Source organism: Trichophyton rubrum (assembly GCF_000151425.1).
Source record: "Trichophyton rubrum CBS 118892 genomic scaffold supercont2.7, whole genome shotgun sequence".
Lineage (NCBI taxonomy): Eukaryota > Fungi > Ascomycota > Eurotiomycetes > Onygenales > Arthrodermataceae > Trichophyton > Trichophyton rubrum.
The window spans coordinates 239,427-257,402 of record NW_003456422.1 but is presented as its reverse complement, the minus strand read 5'-3'; the positions used below and the strand labels follow the sequence as shown (position 1 = coordinate 257,402).

The 17,976-nt window shown below is 47.7% G+C and overlaps 7 protein-coding genes across 7 annotated transcripts; 3 read left to right on the top strand and 4 right to left on the bottom strand.

Moving 5' to 3' along the window:
* Positions 1–836: 836 nt before the first annotated feature.
* TERG_06086 (uncharacterized protein) lies at positions 837–3,721 on the top strand (the record flags this gene model as incomplete). The annotated part of the gene is made up of 3 exons (XM_003233042.2): positions 837–846; positions 895–2,690; positions 2,748–3,721. 3 exons carry the CDS (start codon positions 837–839, stop codon positions 3,540–3,542), a joined length of 2,601 nt encoding a protein of 866 aa, XP_003233090.1. The 3' UTR covers positions 3,543–3,721.
* Positions 3,722–3,792: 71 nt separating this feature from the next.
* TERG_06085 (uncharacterized protein) lies at positions 3,793–6,981 on the bottom strand (the record flags this gene model as incomplete). Its single annotated transcript, XM_003233041.1, has 8 exons — positions 3,793–3,824; positions 3,890–4,001; positions 4,054–4,903; positions 4,955–5,116; positions 5,175–5,346; positions 5,412–5,883; positions 5,956–6,138; positions 6,196–6,981. 8 exons carry the CDS (start codon positions 6,979–6,981, stop codon positions 3,793–3,795), a joined length of 2,769 nt encoding a protein of 922 aa, XP_003233089.1.
* A 1,167-nt stretch (positions 6,982–8,148) lies between these two features.
* Positions 8,149–9,538, top strand: TERG_06084 (uncharacterized protein; the record flags this gene model as incomplete). Its single annotated transcript, XM_003233040.2, has 2 exons — positions 8,149–8,704; positions 8,791–9,538. The coding sequence occupies 2 exons, from the start codon at positions 8,149–8,151 to the stop codon at positions 9,150–9,152; spliced, it is 918 nt and encodes a 305-aa protein (XP_003233088.1). The 3' UTR covers positions 9,153–9,538.
* Positions 9,539–9,832: 294 nt separating this feature from the next.
* Positions 9,833–11,481, bottom strand: TERG_12365 (uncharacterized protein). The gene has a single exon (XM_047751334.1). It carries the CDS (start codon positions 10,924–10,926, stop codon positions 10,441–10,443), a length of 486 nt encoding a protein of 161 aa, XP_047606781.1. The 5' UTR covers positions 10,927–11,481; the 3' UTR covers positions 9,833–10,440.
* Positions 11,482–11,721: 240 nt separating this feature from the next.
* Positions 11,722–13,825, top strand: TERG_06082 (uncharacterized protein; the record flags this gene model as incomplete). The annotated part of the gene is made up of 2 exons (XM_003233038.2): positions 11,722–12,024; positions 12,087–13,825. Exons 1-2 carry the CDS (start codon positions 11,808–11,810, stop codon positions 13,823–13,825), a joined length of 1,956 nt encoding a protein of 651 aa, XP_003233086.1. The 5' UTR covers positions 11,722–11,807.
* A 474-nt stretch (positions 13,826–14,299) lies between these two features.
* On the bottom strand, positions 14,300–15,379 carry TERG_06081 (uncharacterized protein; the record flags this gene model as incomplete). Its single annotated transcript, XM_003233037.1, has 1 exon — positions 14,300–15,379. One exon carries the CDS (start codon positions 15,377–15,379, stop codon positions 14,300–14,302), a length of 1,080 nt encoding a protein of 359 aa, XP_003233085.1.
* A 659-nt stretch (positions 15,380–16,038) lies between these two features.
* TERG_06080 (serine/threonine protein kinase) lies at positions 16,039–17,394 on the bottom strand (the record flags this gene model as incomplete). The annotated part of the gene is made up of 1 exon (XM_003233036.1): positions 16,039–17,394. One exon carries the CDS (start codon positions 17,392–17,394, stop codon positions 16,039–16,041), a length of 1,356 nt encoding a protein of 451 aa, XP_003233084.1.
* Positions 17,395–17,976: the final 582 nt, after the last annotated feature.

The following is a 17,976-nucleotide window of genomic DNA, read 5'->3' as shown; positions in this document are numbered from 1 at the left end:
AAAGGAAGAAACAAAAGGAAAGAGAAAGAGAGAAAAGCCCTTGTCAGCGTTTTACAGCTTTTCTGTTTTTTTTTTTTTTTTTTTTATTAGCATCCATATACTATATTCATCGTCGGTTTTCCCAGGAGATCCTTTTCTCGCAACATACCCAGAGACTCAACTCTGGAGTTACCTTTGAAACGAACGAAGACATTGGCATATCCTGCTTTAGCGGATGGCCATTATATCTTTACCGCTATGTCCTTGGTTTATCGGGAGTTTTCTTGTTTCATTTTACCTGTTGCATGGCGGAAGGGTGTGGGATTTTACCATGTGATGGAAGTGTACTTTAGCTAGAAAAAAACATATCTGCCCAAATTGGGAATGCAATAAAGCAGAGCCATCCTTTAAACAGTTCCATGTCACACACAACTCGAATACATACCCTTCGATAAAGGGCTGATTGGCCTTGGAGTACATGAAAACTCTGTAGGCTAAATCTATGAGGATATCTATGTATGTAGATGGCTTAGGTGTGCCACTAAACAATAATTCCGAGAGCCAAGCTCGGCGAAAGCTCCAACTATCGTCACTTTCTCCAAAGCACCAACGACGGCGGGATTTCTAGCTTCATGAACAGCAGCTTCGAAGAAAGGACATATTTTCACGATATTTTACTCAAACCTCGCTCCTCGAATGCATTGTCTAATGCCGCTGAGTTGAGACCATATAAAGCTATCGCGCTGCCCTTGCTAAAAGCCACCAAATGCGATTAAATACACACTTATTTCAACGTGTTTAACTCTCCATCACCACACCTATGCCAACAAACGGGGAACCAGAGACTGACCCACTGGATGGAGGCAAGTATCAGGACAGATATCTAACACTAAACGGCACTCTAACTTGGAACAGCTGACTATAACCCTATCGAACACCTAAACGCTATCTTCTCCCATCCGTCGACCCTTGCCGCCGTGCCCAAGACCTCCCAAGTCCTCAAGGTATACCAAGATGAACTTGACGAAGATATCTCTACACTCGTGGAAGCGCAGGCAGCTTCCAACCTGGAAAGTGTTGAACGTATCCGCAATGCAAAAGAAGACATGGCCGAGCTGTTCAAGAAGATCGAGGAAGTCCGTGAACGAGCCCTGAAAACGGAGCAGGCGATTACGGCAATGACAGCCGACATCAAGCAACTGGACAATGCAAAAGGGAATTTGACACTGTCTATGACAACGCTGAAAAGGCTTCAGATGCTTACTACCGCGTACGAGCAGCTGAAAGCACTAAGCAAGTCACGGCAGTACCGGGATTGCGCGCAATTACTCCAGGCCGTGATACAATTGATGGCGCATTTCAAATCATACCGTTCGATTGATCAAATTGCTACCCTGAGCCGAAATGTAGCAGATATACAACGGGAGCTGTTGGAACAGGTTTGCGAGGACTTTGAGATTATATTTGCCAAGGGTGAGACAGCGCAGAAGAGAAATATCCTAGCCGAGGGCTGTCTAGTCATGGAAGCGTTGGGAGATATGGCCAAATCACGGCTCATCACTTGGTATTGTAACACGCAACTGAGAGAATACCGTCAGGTTTTCAGAGGAAACGAGGAGGCCGGATCCCTGGATAATATCTCCAGGAGATATTCCTGGTTTAAAAGGATGCTAAAGACCTACGACGAAGAACATATGACAATTTTCCCAGCCTCGTGGAAAGTCAACGAAGTTTTAGCGAACATCTTCTGTGAAGGAACAAGGGATGACTTTAAAGGGATATTGTCCAGGTCAGTTCGCAGCGGACAAACTATGGATGTTAATCTTATATTATCTTGTCTTCAAGAATCCCTTGATTTCGAGCAATACCTTGATAGGCGTTTTACCAATGCTTCCCGTGCATCTACGGATACCTTTGCCTCCAGTGAAACCCCTGTTTTCTCGCAGACAATATCTGAGGCATTCGAGCCTTATCTGAGTTTGTGGGTATCTGCTCAAGACAAACAGCTTGACACCCTCATCCGAAAATACAGGGAACAGCCGATTAAACCGGAGGATGAGGAATATTCTCCACAACTGGTTGTACACTCTTCAACAGAGCTTTTTACGTTCTACCGCTTGTCCCTTGCACAATGCGCCAAACTCTCCACGGGCAACTCACTTGCAGAATTGACAAAGGTATTTGCAAGATACTTGGATCAATATGCTCAGCAAGTTCTACTTCATTATATCAGTGATCGCCCAGGAAATCAGGCTTCATCCAAACTGCCACCATGTGAGGACCTTACCATGGTACTCAACACTGCAGATTATTGCTATACAACTTGCAATCAACTTGAAGACAAAATCAGGAGCAAGATAGATGAGCCCTTCAGGCAACAAGTCGATCTCCAGAGCCAAGCAGATTCGTTCATGGGAATAGCTAGTGCGATTGTCCGCCTGCTTGTACGCAAGGTTGATATCGGATTGGAACCAGCCTGGAGAGAAATGCGGAATACAAGTTGGAGTGCACAGGATGGCGTTGGAGATCAAAGTCCATACGTTGAAGTCCTTTTGTCCAACTTGAAGTCGAAGTCGGATGAGACTTTAGGGATGCTTCACAAACAGCAGTATCAGCGAGCTTTTGCTGATAACCTGGTGGAACATACATCAACAAGTTATATCTCAAATATATACCAGTGCAAGCCCGTTTCAGAAGCTGGTGCAGAACAGGTATGTATGGCCTTTTGACTCCATGTATCAACCTACGGGTATCTAACGCGCCGATAGATGCTTCTTGATAGTTATGGCATAAAAACCGGTTTAACAGGCCTTCTTTCACCAGCACCCACCGCTTTTGTTAAACGTGTCCACCAAAGTTTCCAGAAAATTGATACCCTTCTTAAAACCCTGCAGGTCCGAGCTGTTCCGCCAGAGGCTCTTGTGCAGGCATATCTGATTCATATTGCTGACAGAAATGACAACAACTTCCGAAAATTACTGGATATAAAGGGGATAAGAAGTAAACAGGAACAGAATCGTCTCGTCGAACTGTTCCAAGCTCACAAGACGTCCAATCGCCATGCTCCCAATCTACAAGAGAGCAATCCCTTAATTTCTTATTTACAGCCGCCGGCTTCTCCTGCCCCTACTGCCCCCACTGTAGCACAGGGCCTCGGGCTGGCTAATCTCGGGGGAACCACAGCTTCTTCCTCTGGAGCCAACGCGCTCCCTACACGCTTCGATCCATCAATGCTCGGCTCTGCTCTTATATCGGCTGCTCGTGATGGGGTTGATAGACTTGGAACGCCAGGTTTGGGGAACCTCGGAAATACACCTGGTGGAATTTCGGGCGGCAGTGGCCGTGCCGTGGCCGGCTCAGTGGCCCAGTCTGGATCAGGAACACCGCTATCAAATCAGAACATAAGTTCTACGGGACAGAATGCAGATGCAAGTGAAGGGGCCTCTTCTGCTGCCGCAAACCTGAATGAGAACCTCAAAAATATCGGAAAGTTCTTCCGTCGAGATCTTAGTGGTTTTAGTGGAAGATTTGGAATAGGTGGTGATGACAGCGGTCAGAGGTGAGCGATAGTTAGATTCAGCCTGCACTGAATATAAAACTTGGACTTGCTGGGAATGTCCAACAGTTGTTTCAAATAGACTATTTTGGTTTGGTATCTACGTAGCGTGCCATTGTTAATTACATATTTATTGTATTTATCGGGTCTGGTCCTTGATTCTAAATTATTCCTATCTTGTAGCAGTGGTCATGCCTCAATAGCTTAAAAAAAAAAAAAAAAAAAAAAAAAAAAACAATTTTAAATAGGCGTTCCGTTTACTCATCTAGTTCTACCACAGTTTGATGCTCTAGGTAAAGTTAGTATGAATTTGCCTAAAGAGATACCGCAGAAATGTAATGGGGAAAGCCATACCCCATAATCTGCTTGCTGAGGCTATAATTACCTCTGCTTTTGCGGTTAGTTTTGAGGTAACTCTCTTCATATCTTTATTGTTACTTGCGTATGAACTACTCCGAGGCTGACCCTGGTATTTGCGTTAGGTATGAGGATAATACAGAATGTTAAGGTCAGCTTACCATCATTAACACAGGTACTAGCTCACTAGGTGCAGCTTCAGCAAGAGACCTCAGGGTTTTAAACCCATTCTCCCAAAGCAGCCTTGCCGTTCGACTTTTGACATAGGTCACCTGTGCCATCTCCAATAGATCTGCTCGGGCCCCAGCCTGAAGGCGATCACGCATATGCTCCAACACAACCGCAAGCATATCCCAGCCCATCCGTTGACAGAATTTGGCCATCCCAGCCGCAAACCCGTGGCAGTTTTGAGCAAGTGTCTGTACAGCTCCTCGGGCTATGTTATATTTCTTTGCAATTGATGAGACTGGGATTTCATTGCTTAAGTCACGCAGTTGAAATGCTGTATAGACACGGGTGTAGACTCTGAGTAAAGCTGGATCCTTGATAGAAGCATGTCCCATTGCAATTGAGTTCACCAATCCAGGGTCAACGCCAACAAGTCGTATTGTACGTAGTCCACTATCATCTAGTCCATGAACCTCGTCGCGAAACGCCATCCAGTCAATTTCCGAAGAGGCCTGGAGGGGCGAAAACATATAAAAGATATGCAGTTCCCCATCCATCACGAAAGCCTGCAGAGCACGCTTTAATTCCCCATATATGAAAAGCCCATCATTAGGGCTAAATGCGGACGCGACAATTGCTAGACCAAGCTGTGTTGGTTCAAAAGTCTCATCATTTGATGACTTCACAAGTTTTGAATCCAGAAGTTCCTGGAGAGTTGATTGCACCATTTCGAAAAGGGTATCCTGTGCTTCGTCATTGTGAAATAACAGACTGCTCCTGATGTAATCGTTGATAGCATCACGGCCGGATACCAGCTTAGTAGCAATAGCCTCAAGTAACGCTCTATATTCTTGTCAATTACCGCCTTTTGGCTTGAATAATATCAGGGGTTACCTTTTGATCCCTGCCCTTCCTGGGGCCAACCCACTCGCAATAGCGGGCAATTCAGCTTCCAACAATCCAACCACATCTTCCCAATCCTTATTTGTGCAGCATAAGTAGGTTTCACCAACTTCATCCTTACCTTTTCGGCCCGCTCGGCCACGCATCTGTCGTCTTTTACGGTTAGCACCTGAGATCGCAAGCAACTGATGAAAATCCAGCAAATACTTACAACATTGCAGGCCCAACTAATTCACGTCCCATTCTTGCACCGCAGAGGATAACCCTTCTAGCGGGGAGATTTATCCCCGCTGCTAAGCTACAAGTAGCTACGAGTACTTTGAGGATTCCAGCGTCAAACCCTTCCGCAATCAGCACACGTTCTTCGGTCGTTAAACCAGCATCTACGAGTACAAGTTAACATCTTTCTGATGAACCTAAAGATGTATTTAGTAATGGGAATACTGACGATGAAAAGCAACACCTCTTGGTATAGTTTTGGCAAAGTAGGCATCAAGCCCGCAAGGAAGGCTTTGCAAGCTTGCTACTAGGTCCAAGCGCTTCTCAATAATATCTGCATCCAGAGTGTCTGGCATTGCATCTCCTATGAGCACAGCATTTGTCTGGCAAGCTTGCCTGCTCCCACAAAATACAAGAGCGCCATAACCTGCAGCTGCTGTTTCGCAGGCAAGGGCAACCATAGCATTTGGAATTGGGAACGCTAACTCCCGAAATTCCGATTTACGTATGACTCGGCACGCTGAAGCCGGTACATCATTTGGACTTGATGTGTCAGGTCTGATCATCTTCCGAAGAAGGCCCTTTGTGGTAGGCACTGGATAAATGTAATCTTCAAACACTAAGAATTCTTCGACGGGTATCGGCCGATATCGAGATATATAATAATTCGCATTCAACCACTTTGCAAGGACCTCTGTATTCTAGAATAATTCTCAAAATATAAGCTAGTTGTTCTAGCTCCCAGAAGTCATGAACAAAGGTATAAACCATACCGATAAAGTTGCACTCATGCCGATTATCTGGATATCTTGCTGAAGCAGAAGAAGCTTCGTTACCATGATTTCTATCAGGTAACCGCGGTGTTCATCATCGAGCATATGCAGTTCATCGAGGACGATTACACCTAGCTTGTCAATTGTACAATCTTCAATTGCACTATTGACAAGCGAGTTAGCCTATATAGTGTTAGCAGTATTTTCTGACAGAGTGAAGTTGAGTTGGTGGGGAGTAACCTTCTCGATGGTGCACACCGCGACATCTGTATCTGACCAGGTTGTCCTGGCCTTGCTTCCACCGAAGAAACCTGTAACTCGGATGAAGTTCTCTTCAGATTTGAGCCGAGAAGATCTTCTGGCCCCATCGGCGGAGTTATCAACATCACCAACATCATCATGCGTGCATCGGGGTATCCCTTCAACTACACGTCGGAGCCATTTCAGCTTTTCCTGAACGAGAGCAACATAAGGGAGAACGAGGATAGCTTTTTTGTCCGGGCAGGTAAGGATGCGTTTCAGCATTAATACATCTGCAACTAACGACTTGCCACCCCCCGTTGGAGCACTGTACACCAGATTCTTTTCTCCTGACAGATGTCCCCTGCCTAGGAGGCATGATGCTTGCCATGGATAGATAGCGTTGACACCCAGAGATGCGAAATTCTTGACCAGGGCAGTCGGCAAACCGTATTTTGGGTGGCTGAGAGAGAGGATAGGATTCTGAGCTGGTCCAGGAGTACTGGATACAGAGGTCCTTTGCGAGTACTCCGACAGATTCTGAGAGCGAGAGAACTCACTATTGCCAGAGTTGGATATCAGGTCTATCCTGCTGGGCCGTAAGCGCCTATTATCGTGGGCGTACTGCACAGTGTTGGTTCTCTGCGCTCTGGACTCTGCGTTCAAGACCTGGTGCGCGGTGGTGAAAGCTGGGAGAGCATCATTTTCGGACCGTGACCGTTTCGCACCAGTAACCGCGCCAGCTAAGGAGTGTTCCCAGGCAGCATCGGCACGTTTGGGATTCATATCAGTTGCATGGATGGATGGATCTCCAAATCCGCCTGATGCCCCTGCCCTATTATTTGTGTACCTGTTATCGAGAACATACGCAAAATTAACCGACGGAGTAAATCCCAAACTAACTATGCTATAGTTATATCCCGGCAATCATCCGCGAGAGCATGCATTGGAGCACGATATCACCCTTGCTGTCAGTGTGTCGAGACTTTTATAGCTAACTCACACCGTATGTTGACTCCTGCTCTCTTTCATAGACGTTGGATGTCTGCCTAGAAAGAAGACGCGCCGTCAAAATAGGGATGAGGCTCTAACTGTTCCCGAAACAGGCAAGTTGTGCCGAATCCCGGTACCGTCGGCCACCTGCACCTATTGGGACGGGCAGGTCCTTAAGTAACTACCTTCACTATTCACTATTCACTGTTTGCTGATGATATTACTCTATCCTAGCATCACAGGGATAAAAAGGAGAAGAAGAAAGCCGACGGAAGATATAACATGCCTGGTTCACCTAACTAACTAAATGACTGATCACTCTTGCTGTCGCACAAGGCTTGCCACCTCCACGGCGCTGATCTACGGAGTGTCCGCAGAATGGGCTTTAATTAATCTGTGGATGGCACAGAGGTTCCAGGTCAGGGGAAGAAGATGTCTTACTTTTTGAGCCTGGCTTCTTATTTTTTGGGGCCGACGAATGACGGAGTGACCTCAATTGAAAGACAGGCAAACAAGGATATGGCGGAGTTGATATCCCTGCCATCGCTCTCTCGAAGTATCGCGGATGAAGCTTCTTATTTGTTGCAGAGGAAGAAGGATCTCTACACTGCAGCTGGTTGACCCTGCCAATTTGCTCTTCATCGCCCACGGTTCTTTCTTCGCGCGATTCGGGATGGCAGCGTTCATGGTGTACTCCTCGGGACGAGCCCTGTTCACTGCTAAAGGGAAAAACAGAGATGAAGCGAATGACCTGTGGATCTTGGGTCAGGTGGGAGTGCCGGCCTGTCTTGCCTTTGTGATATGCCCGTGGGTAAAAGGACAAGGTTATTGAAAAAAAACCGCTTGATAGCGTCACAAGCATTCTACTTCAGCGTGTGCGCGTATATAAACACTGCTCATCTCGAGCTTTCTCACTCGTTTGGGGTTCATTCCTCTCTTCGTAACGGCGCATATCAAAAGATGTCAATGTCCACGCTAAGACACCTCCTTTGGCTGGGAGCTTTGCTTTCGGCCACCCTTCAGGTTTCCGCGCTTCCGACAGCTCAGGATCTAATATGCAATGGCCATCCGGAGTACTGTGATCGTCGATATTCGGAGCTGTCATTCGTGGGTGCCCACAATTCTCCTTTTGTTGGACCACTGCTTCAGCATAACCAAGATATCTCTGTGACCGAACAGCTGGATTTTGGTATCCGATTCCTTCAGGGACAAACACACAAGAATGATGATGGTGTCTTTAGCATGTGCCATACATCATGTATCCTAGAGGACGCTGGGAGTGTAAGCTCATACCTTCAAACGGTCAAAACATGGCTCGATAGCCATCCAAATGAGGTGGTAACCCTCTTGATCACAAACGGCGACGGACTTGATATCAAGGAATTTGATGATGCTTTCAACGCTGTTAACGGAATCAAAGACTATACCTTTGCACCAAAGTCCAAGCTTGCCCTCGGCGATTGGCCAACGTTACGCGAGTTGATCACGACTGGCAAGCGACTAATAGTCTTCATCGGTAAGTGTTGCACGTTACGGACAGGAGTGCAAACCTTGCTTCTCCTAGGCTTTAGTTCCTCCTATATACTTACTCTCCCCGAACAGATTCCAAGGCAGATACCAATAGATTTCCATATCTACTTGACGAGTTTTCATACTACTTTGAGACTCCATTCAGCACGACCGATGAAAACTTTCCTCAGTGCAAGCTTGACCGTCCACCCGGCGGCAAGCCCGACGGGCAGATGTACCTCGTTAACCATACCCTGAATGTTAACGTCTTCGGCATCTTCCTGCCTGACCGATTCAAGGCCGGTAGGACGAACGCTGCCGTAGGCCAAGGCAGCATTGGGGCCCAGGTCGATTTATGCAACTCGATTTACCATCGCAAGCCCAACGTGGTTCTCCTTGACTTTATCACCGAGGGTGATGTCCTGAAAGCGGAGAGAACGATGAACGGACTTTGATGTTTGACGGCCTTCGACGGCCCCATATTGCAGAAGCCTGTTTTTAATGTTAATTATTTGGCAACTCTTTTTTCAGAAGTGCCGCTTTTTATGACTTGGTTGACTAGAATATGGATTAATGAACATGCTATAAATTTATGTGTTATATATACATATATCAAATGCCTCAGAGGACTTTCTGTAGTATCAACAGAGTGCTACAAGTCTGGGGAACACAGCTTCACAACGTGAACTCCGTTGCAGGGAACATTGATTTTAAGAATTTGCTCTGTAATCTTTACAGTTGTGCCTCAGGCAAGGGACGAACAAGCAGCCTAACGGTATGCCTTGCATCCCCCCAAGCACCCCCCCATCTGCACACTGTGTCATCAGCAGCATAACTCGGAGCCCGCCGGTAGAGCTGTCCCGCCCTCGCCAGGGATTCAGCGAAGCTTCATGCAGCAAGTCGTCCCTCGCCCAGACTTACCCCAAGCAACGTCGCATCGCGTCCGCTCAGCTCTGCATCGGCTTAACTATTGGTCACAACCGCAGCGCCAAAAAAGAAAAACCACTCCACGGCCTGGCGATCAGCGGAGGAGAACAGGGCAGCATGTGCAGCGTTGGGTGGATGGAGGACGGCCGCGGTAAGCTCACGAAGCTGTTCTTCGCGAGTTTACTGAACGAACTCGTTAGCAATGGGGCAGGGCAGATGAAGCTGGTCCCATCGTCTCGGGGTCAAGTGGTCAACAGGTTGAGGAAACCTGCATCGATCTCCTGTACCTAGCAGTAAGGTATGCAAGAAGAAGAAGCAAGAAGCTGCAGACTCTGTCAGAGCTTAGGAAAGTCCATATCTGGACAAAGATGGTCCGACTATCAGCCCAATGGATTCACTGAAAGATAACCTGTGATGTCCATGCAGCGGCAAGATTCGCTGATCTCCAGCATCCAGAGTCTTCCTTTCTTTTTCCCTCCCAGCTGTTCAAGGACGCCTGTTTTTGCCAGCCTGTTCCTCCTGGTGGTTTGGCCTGAGCAACGCTGACAATTCTTCTCGTTATACGAGATGAACGTGTTCTATACTCCACCGTGGTTAAATGAAGGCTGCTCATGGTGGGCTCTTCGGCGGGATTGCTTATGCTGTGGACGTGTACGTCTGTTAAACATGCATCATATCACATAATAATGCCAGATGCATGTCTATCTATATATCCAGAGTGTATCTATATATAAGAGGCCGATCATCCTCCCTTTGCGAGGAATATGTCCTCTATCACCACCAACACCCTCCTTATTTTCCTCCTTCCGATACCATCTACATAGTGAAACAGCCAATATGAAGTACACTTTTCTCGCCGTCCTCTCTGCTGTGACCGTCCTGGCCACTCCAGCTCCTGTCCCAACTCCACCAAACATCCCATCTGCCTCTACTGCCCAGTCTCTCCTTTCCGGCCTTACTGTCCGCCCCCAAGGCCCCCAGGACGGTTACAGCCGTGATAAGTTCCCCCACTGGATCACCATCTCCGGCACTTGCAACACCCGTGAAACCGTCCTTCGCCGTGACGGTACCAACGTTCAGGTTGACGGCAGCTGTGCTGCTATCTCTGGCTCTTGGTTCAGCCCCTACGATGGTGCTACCTGGACTGCTGCCAGCGATGTTGACATCGACCACGTTGTCCCATTGAGCAACGCTTGGAAGTCTGGTGCTGCTTCCTGGACCACCTCCCAGCGACAGTCCTTTGCCAACGATCTTAGCAACCCTCAGCTCATTGCTGTCACTGACAACGTAAGTGGCTTTCATAACTACTGCCTAGTTTGTGAAATGTATCGTGTTAACAAGTCAATCAACAGGTCAACCAGGCCAAGGGCGACCAAGGCCCGGAGTCATGGAAGCCTCCACTTCGTAAGTTTTTTCAAGTACTGGATAATTGTTTCTCGTCCAATTACTGACACTGTTGTAGAGTCCTACTGGTGCACTTACTCTCGCATGTGGATCAAGGTCAAGTCCGTTTATAAGTTGTCCGTCACAAGCGCTGAGAAGTCTGCTCTCACCTCCATGTTGAACACTTGCTAAACGTGCCCGCCCCTTCCCCTCCAGACTTGACAAGAATTTATGAAATCACTGTAAATAGAGACGTTTTATTCAGTTAATTAGCCTAACATGAACCGTCGTTCCTGGTGAAGGCAGGGCTCCACAATGTAGATCCAACGAACAGAAATAGTTATTTTCCTTTGATTTTTCTCTTCGTTTCTAGGCATGCAGATCTTAGACACACCCGTTAGAAATAAGTCCCATGCCTACACTTGGCGCTTCTTGATCGCAAATCAATTGTTTAATCGTTTGTTCGATTTCGTCGAGAGATTCAAAAAAAAAAAAAAAACGTTTTTATTTGATATCTGGGAGCAGCGGGATATTAACTATTGGTTAAAGTTAGGTTTAAGCTTGATATGTTAGCCAATAAAAATTAACCCTCTATGACAGCGGGCAGTGGATCTCCCTCGGGGAATAACATTATTCCAGTAATGGTATTACTAAGCACTCTATTTCAATGCCTCGAACCTGTTGGGCTTCCGGTGTTTTTGTGCTTTTGACGTTGACCATCACCAACAAAGAGCTCTTCTACAGACCGAAAACCGTGGATACTAGTCTGATGGTGTGTAGGATTGGTGCATCCGGCACTTATGTTCCAATGGGTCTCGACAGCTATACTCTTCCGCCCACCTCCGGCTATACGATTAACCCCGGCCATGCTTTGGACGAAAGGGGTATCATTTTCATCGATACCTCCTAGATGGGTCCTCCTGCGCAGCTACGCCCGAAGTGCTAGTTCGTCGACTTCTCCTTCTATCAGAGATATTAAAGATTCCAGAATCCACATAACCAGCTCTGAACTGTGCAGTAAGATCTACAATCCTTAATAACTAATTACATCAGATCCAGTACCTAATCTTATTATATAGACGATGTCCTTGAAAGACTAGCCCCGACACTTCCGAACGATAAGCCAGTCGATATCATTGATTCATATCCAGGACTGGGTATATGGTCTTCACATTTCCATGAATATGTTCGCCCTCGACGACATATATTACTCGAGCCGAATTTCCGAACCTATGAAGCACACCTAAAACCTTTACTTCAGTCCCCGGGATCGCGATATGTACACGTACCATTAGATCCAGCATTGGATAGGACATTCTCCGATTTATTTAAAAAAGGATACCTGCCTGAGCAGACTGAGCGTACGGAAGGATCCACAGAGGTGAATGACACATTACTAGTTTTGGCCAACATGACACTTCTTCGCTCAGCTACGAAACTACGAGCAACTGACTCGCGAAAGTACTTTGAATCTATGCTTGATCAAAGCTATTTCCACCGCTATGGGTTGGTACGAATTATTGCGATATTTCCGTCGTCGAATCTAGATGCGATCTTACCCAAGAGTATAAGCAGGCGCCGGAGAACGCAGGCTTTACTGGAATGCGTTGCCTCAGAAGCCAATGAAGTAGCAGGAGACACTAGCGAGACTACACATTTGACTCGACGAGGTCTGCCTGTCGTTCAAAGCAGTGCTGAAAGAGCTGCAAAGAGGAATGAGGGTGTGGTTGTAAAAGTGCCTCCTGGCCGAGAGCCAATACCTCTTGAGCTTGCTCCAAAACCTGTTGTCGTAAACGGGGCCCAACATTCTTATGTGCCACGCCCTATTCATGACTGGCATCATGAATATATCAGGGCGCATAGGGATCTGAAGAAGGAAGAACAAAAAATTGACACAACAAACCCAATACCTGCAAAGTTAAAAGATCTAAGGAAAACCTTTGCCGCCCTGCAGAAGAGATATCTGTATGAAAGTTCTCAGATCCGATCGGCGCATGAAGCAGATGACAGACAGTGCGATATAGACAATATAGAAGCCGATCTCCGCAAAGTGATGAATGGCACCCTGCCAGTACCTAGTCGTCGCAAGGCAGGCAAAATCATCAAGAACCTTGCCCTACTCAAAGAAGAGCGAGACATTATCCTCTCATCACTAGGAAAACAATTTATCCGCCATCATTATCCGTTGTTTGTGAACGAGCGGCGCTGCGTCGCTGGCTCGCAGTCCAGCCCATCCGTCGAGCCTCTCTTGCTCTGGGACAAACGGGCATATGAACCGCTGCACGTTGAAAAGCATGAATTTTCCCCTAAAACGCCATGCTCGATCGTTGACATCCGGCCAAATCCTAACTCTTATATCTTTGACGCTCAGCGGCAATACAAGGCTGCGAACGAGTCATTCAAGTATATTTCCGTCCTGACTACGTTCCGCGCGTTACTAAGGATGTTTATACCCTACCCTAAGAAATCGATTGAGCAGGTTCTGCGGCTACTGTTTGCATCTAGGCCAATGGCTGATTTCCCGTCCGCTATACCTTCGTTGGCGGAATATGCTACGCCCAAGATCACGGTGGATGCCAAGGAGGCAGCTTCATGGAAACATGTGAAAACTAATAATAGAAGAGGTGTGTTTGTAGGATATGATATGGACTGCTTGGCTGAAGCTACATTGCAACGTATTCCTAGCAAGCTATTTTGGGATATTGCTGTGGAGTGGGAGAGGTGGCGCCACGAGAAGAATTTGCCAGACACACTGTCTAAGTCGCTTGGTGGGGCATTTATCTCGGATATGAACGAAGCATTTGAAGCCCGGCGGTGATTCAGCTTATTCGTTTGCATCAATGTTACTGTGATACCAAGGAAATAGAGCTAATGCAAGATTTTGCCGTGAGGCAATTATGATTCCATTTTATGAATGAATGGACGGTCTATGCCTCAAAGGAGTGTATACACTATGGAACGAAAAGTTGAAACCTCGGAAGGGGAAAAAACGGATTGAGACAAGGAATTAACGCCAGGTACACAAACCATGAGTCTCAAAGACAGAATCCGAAATATAAAGAGCTGCCATGGGTAAGTGCAGGACACTCAACAAATAGCAGCTGACATGGTCAACATAGTGGGAAACGAACGGGATCAACTGACTTCATGCCCAATATAATAATCAGAAGGGGAAAAAAAAGCCGCCAGTAGTTTAATGGCCGCTGTAAGCCCTGACATCGACTTAGTTTGACACCAACTTAGTTTGACGCCTCGTCAGGGTCGTGGATGCGAGTCATCCGCAGACCTTCATTTATATCCAACCGAGCCAGAGTATATAATTCACGAATCTTAAGGAATTCGAGCGGCCGCCTTGCTGGCTATCATTTGTATCATCTGTGCTGTCGAGCTTATCGTCACGAGACTGGCTATCACTTCTACCATCCGGCATATCAGGTTCATCGTTGGGAGTGTCGTCGTCGTCGTCGTCATCTATGCTCTCGACTTCCCATAGAACACCCATACTTAGCTTCCTTTCACCTGGCGGCGTTTCGGATCGTTCACGAGTTAGCCAATCCTGACCCCTTGGGCGACTGGCTCCATCCGTTTCTGCTGTTTCCTCTTCAGAACTGGAGCTGGAAGAATCAAATAGGTTCATGTTTAAGGAGTCAGGCGGAGCGAATGTCCCGTATCGTTGCCCGATTTGCACTTCCGCTCTCTGTGGCAGCAAGGGTGATTGAGTCGACTTTGGCCGGTTCTCTTGAGGTTGAACAGCGACATCGTCCTCATTGCTCCTGGCATTTTCACACACACAGCAATCAAGCAGCGGTGGGATGACTTTCGGCTTTTTCAAGATATCCACTCTGCCACTTGGTGTTCTAACAGTATACCCCTTGCGGCTGAGCTGTGTGCCACTATTGATGGTTGCTACATAAGTTCCTGAACTTGGGAGTCTGCCGTGAGATACGGGATGCATGTACCTTATCCAGCAGTTGCGATACCAATCTTGGTCACCAAGCTTAAGGCCCTCGGGTAGCTCGTCCAAGGGTATCAGAGGAACCTTCGCGCCGTTTGGTCTAGTGATATAGAAGTTCGGTTTAGCTCTGTTGACTGTTTGACTAGATGGAGGTCCGATGGTCACATTACTGAGGAGCTTTGCTACACCCGGAATCCGTCCCGTGGATGTGTCCTTGTTTTCTTGGGTTTCCGATGCTAGTTGGCTGTTGATATCGTAAATATAATCTTCTTCGGATGATGGCTCCTCTTCAAAGTCTGTCATGCCCGGTGTGGCACTGGGATGCATATGAGTAGTCCCGTTTCTCGGAGGTGTTCTGCGGTTAGAAGGCCAGACCATTCGAAACAAGGGGGTGACATTAGACAGCAGGTAGGCCATGGCTTATAATGTGCTTCTGGTAGTTTCTATATCCGTTTTTAATGATAGTATATATATTGCAATAAGAAACCAAAACACAAACCAAGCGAGGGTTATCACAGACAAGGTGCAGTTGAAGAATATAGAATTAACAGGGTTGCATCAAACGAATGTATATATGGTTAGGACAGCAAGTATATGGATAGAAGAAAGGGAGAGAAGACAAGAAAAATATTATTCCATCCTTTAGATATCCATGTTTACTAATGTTTGATATTTGATATAGAAATTGCAATGGAGCTCCGTGGAAGGTGAGAAGAGCAAACAGTAGGCTCAAACTGAGAGAGATTATATAATGACAACGCAAAATTGATACTGCATCTAACGCTATAGCTGACTGGAATGAAGAGCTTGGTTCTAGCGATGCGAAGTAAAAGAAGAAGAAGAAGAAGAAGAAGAGAGAGAAAAAGGGAAAGAGGAAAGAAAAAGGGATGCAGGTTAGTTAAAAACAAACGCCAGTCTTATCATGCTCCAGATGCTGGTAGTTAACAACAAGGGAAGGGGGTAAAAGTACAATCAATCATAAAAACATCACGTAACCTACAATCAAAGCAGGAGGAAGAATGATGGGTGGAGATGTAGGAAAGTCTATATTTGTAGACAAACATTCAATCCATTATTTATGCAAGGGCCGCAATCTCGCCCCTGATAATGCCCAACCAGTGCTCTGTAGTCACTCTGCTATCTGCATCTTTTAGAACAGCAGGAGATATAACCCTCTCTACCACCCCCTTCCGTGGGACTCTAGTTCCCTGCTCCCCTGCGCGGACATAGTCAATCACACGGTGGCCATCTCTTGCGAGAGCGAGAGCTCTATGTCTCTCAAGTCCCGGGTACACCTCTCCATAGCCGATTGCTGCAGCGACCAAGGTGAGAGCCAAGGCGAATATATCAGACGAAGGTGCTGGAGTTGGTGGTACTGTAATGGAGCTGATCGATAAGAGTTCAGGGGCCGTGAACGGAAGACTGGTGGCTAGCCGAGAGCTAGCGGTCGAGTTCAGGGCCACGCTGCTGTCATGAGAGTAGAGAGAAGAAGTAAAGTCGATGAAGAGCAGATCGAATGAATTCGCTGCAGTGTCATCAATGGTCCCGGAACTGTTTAATGCCGTAGTAGTAGGACCTCTACTGCTGCTGCTGATGCTGCTGATGCTGGGAACCCGCGGACGAAGGAGGATATTCTGGGGCTTAATATCGCCGTGGACCACGCCTGCTTCATGCATCCACTGAAGCCCCTCGACTAACTTGTCAGCAAAAGATAGCCAGGTTGCCATTCCCAGGACAGGCTTAAACATGGTTCTGGTGTTGAATACAGCAGCCGCATCTTTTGCTCTGGTTTTGATGTACGAGGCAAAGGAGAGCGGGATGGCAGTCATGACGATGGCATGTTCAGAAGCAATATAGCCATGAAATGGCACGATATGAGCTGCACTGCCTGGAATTCGATGGAGAAGAGTAAGGATATCTGCTTCGGCGGAGACTGCATCGTGCGCTAAACGTCCGGAGGCCACTTTAACAGCGTACACAGTGGTATGGGTGCTCCCGCCGCCGCCGCTGTAGCTGCTGGTACGGCTGTTCCGGGGCCCCAACAAAGGAGACGAGGCCGAAGAGCCGCGAGTGGGAGTCTGGGGTGGCGACGTAGCCAGAAAAGCAGCGTGGTCGATGCTGATGGCGCTGTAGACGTTGCTCCAGGCGCCTCTGCCGTACTCTATTCGACTACCGTCCTGGCCATAGCGATACTTGAGTGGCAGGGAGCATTCGCTTGGCCCGTCGAGCTGCGCTGCCCACAATGGAGGGACCTTGGAGTGGGCGCCGTCGAGCACGGGTATGATTTGAGCGCCGTCCTCCTCATCGACGGGGGTCAGGGGCGGCGTCAGGTTAGAGCCAGGCGACGGGGTGGAAGCGAGGAGGGTCTTGGCGGCGGCGGAGGCGGCGGGCGGCTTTACTGCCAAGGGCGCCTCACGGGCCAGCGGAACCATGCCTGCGATTTTTCTTTATCCCTCGCTCTTTGTGTAGAAGGAGGGCTGAAGTGACGAGGTAAAAAAAAAGGGCGAGGTCGACAGCCGGCGAAGGGACAGCGAAGGCGGTACGAGAGAGAGAAGACGCCTGGAAGAAGGGATATGAGTCAGGAGGAGTGCTCGGAGCAGCCCGCTGGTGAAGAAAGAGCAGGAATCAGGTGGGCTTGTGGGATGCAGAGGGAGTGGCGATAATATATATCAAGTCAGGCGGGCAGCAGTCACAGTCAGAGCAGCCTGTGAGAGAAGTGGGTAGAGAATACGAGAAGCGACAGAGACGAAGAAGCCATGTCGACAGCGAAGCTCGATGGATTTCTTCTTCTGCTTATTATTTTTCTTCTCCTTTTTTAGAGAAGAGGCCGGCGTAGCTAGATGGCAGGTGAGGCCAGCGGTTTATATAAAGAACGGGCTCGAGAGGACAGGACAAACGGACTGACGGCAGGACAGCAGGCAGCCGGTCCCTATATACTCCAGCTGTCCGCAGGAGACGAAGAAGCAACGGAAAGACGAGCGCACAAGAGTCGAGAAATAAGAGTTGGCAGCGAC

Coding starts and splice junctions, on each gene's coding strand:
- TERG_12365 (XM_047751334.1), bottom strand. CDS start 10,926: ATGAAAGCCACTTACGTTGTCAGTGACAGCAATGAGCTGAGGGTTGCT.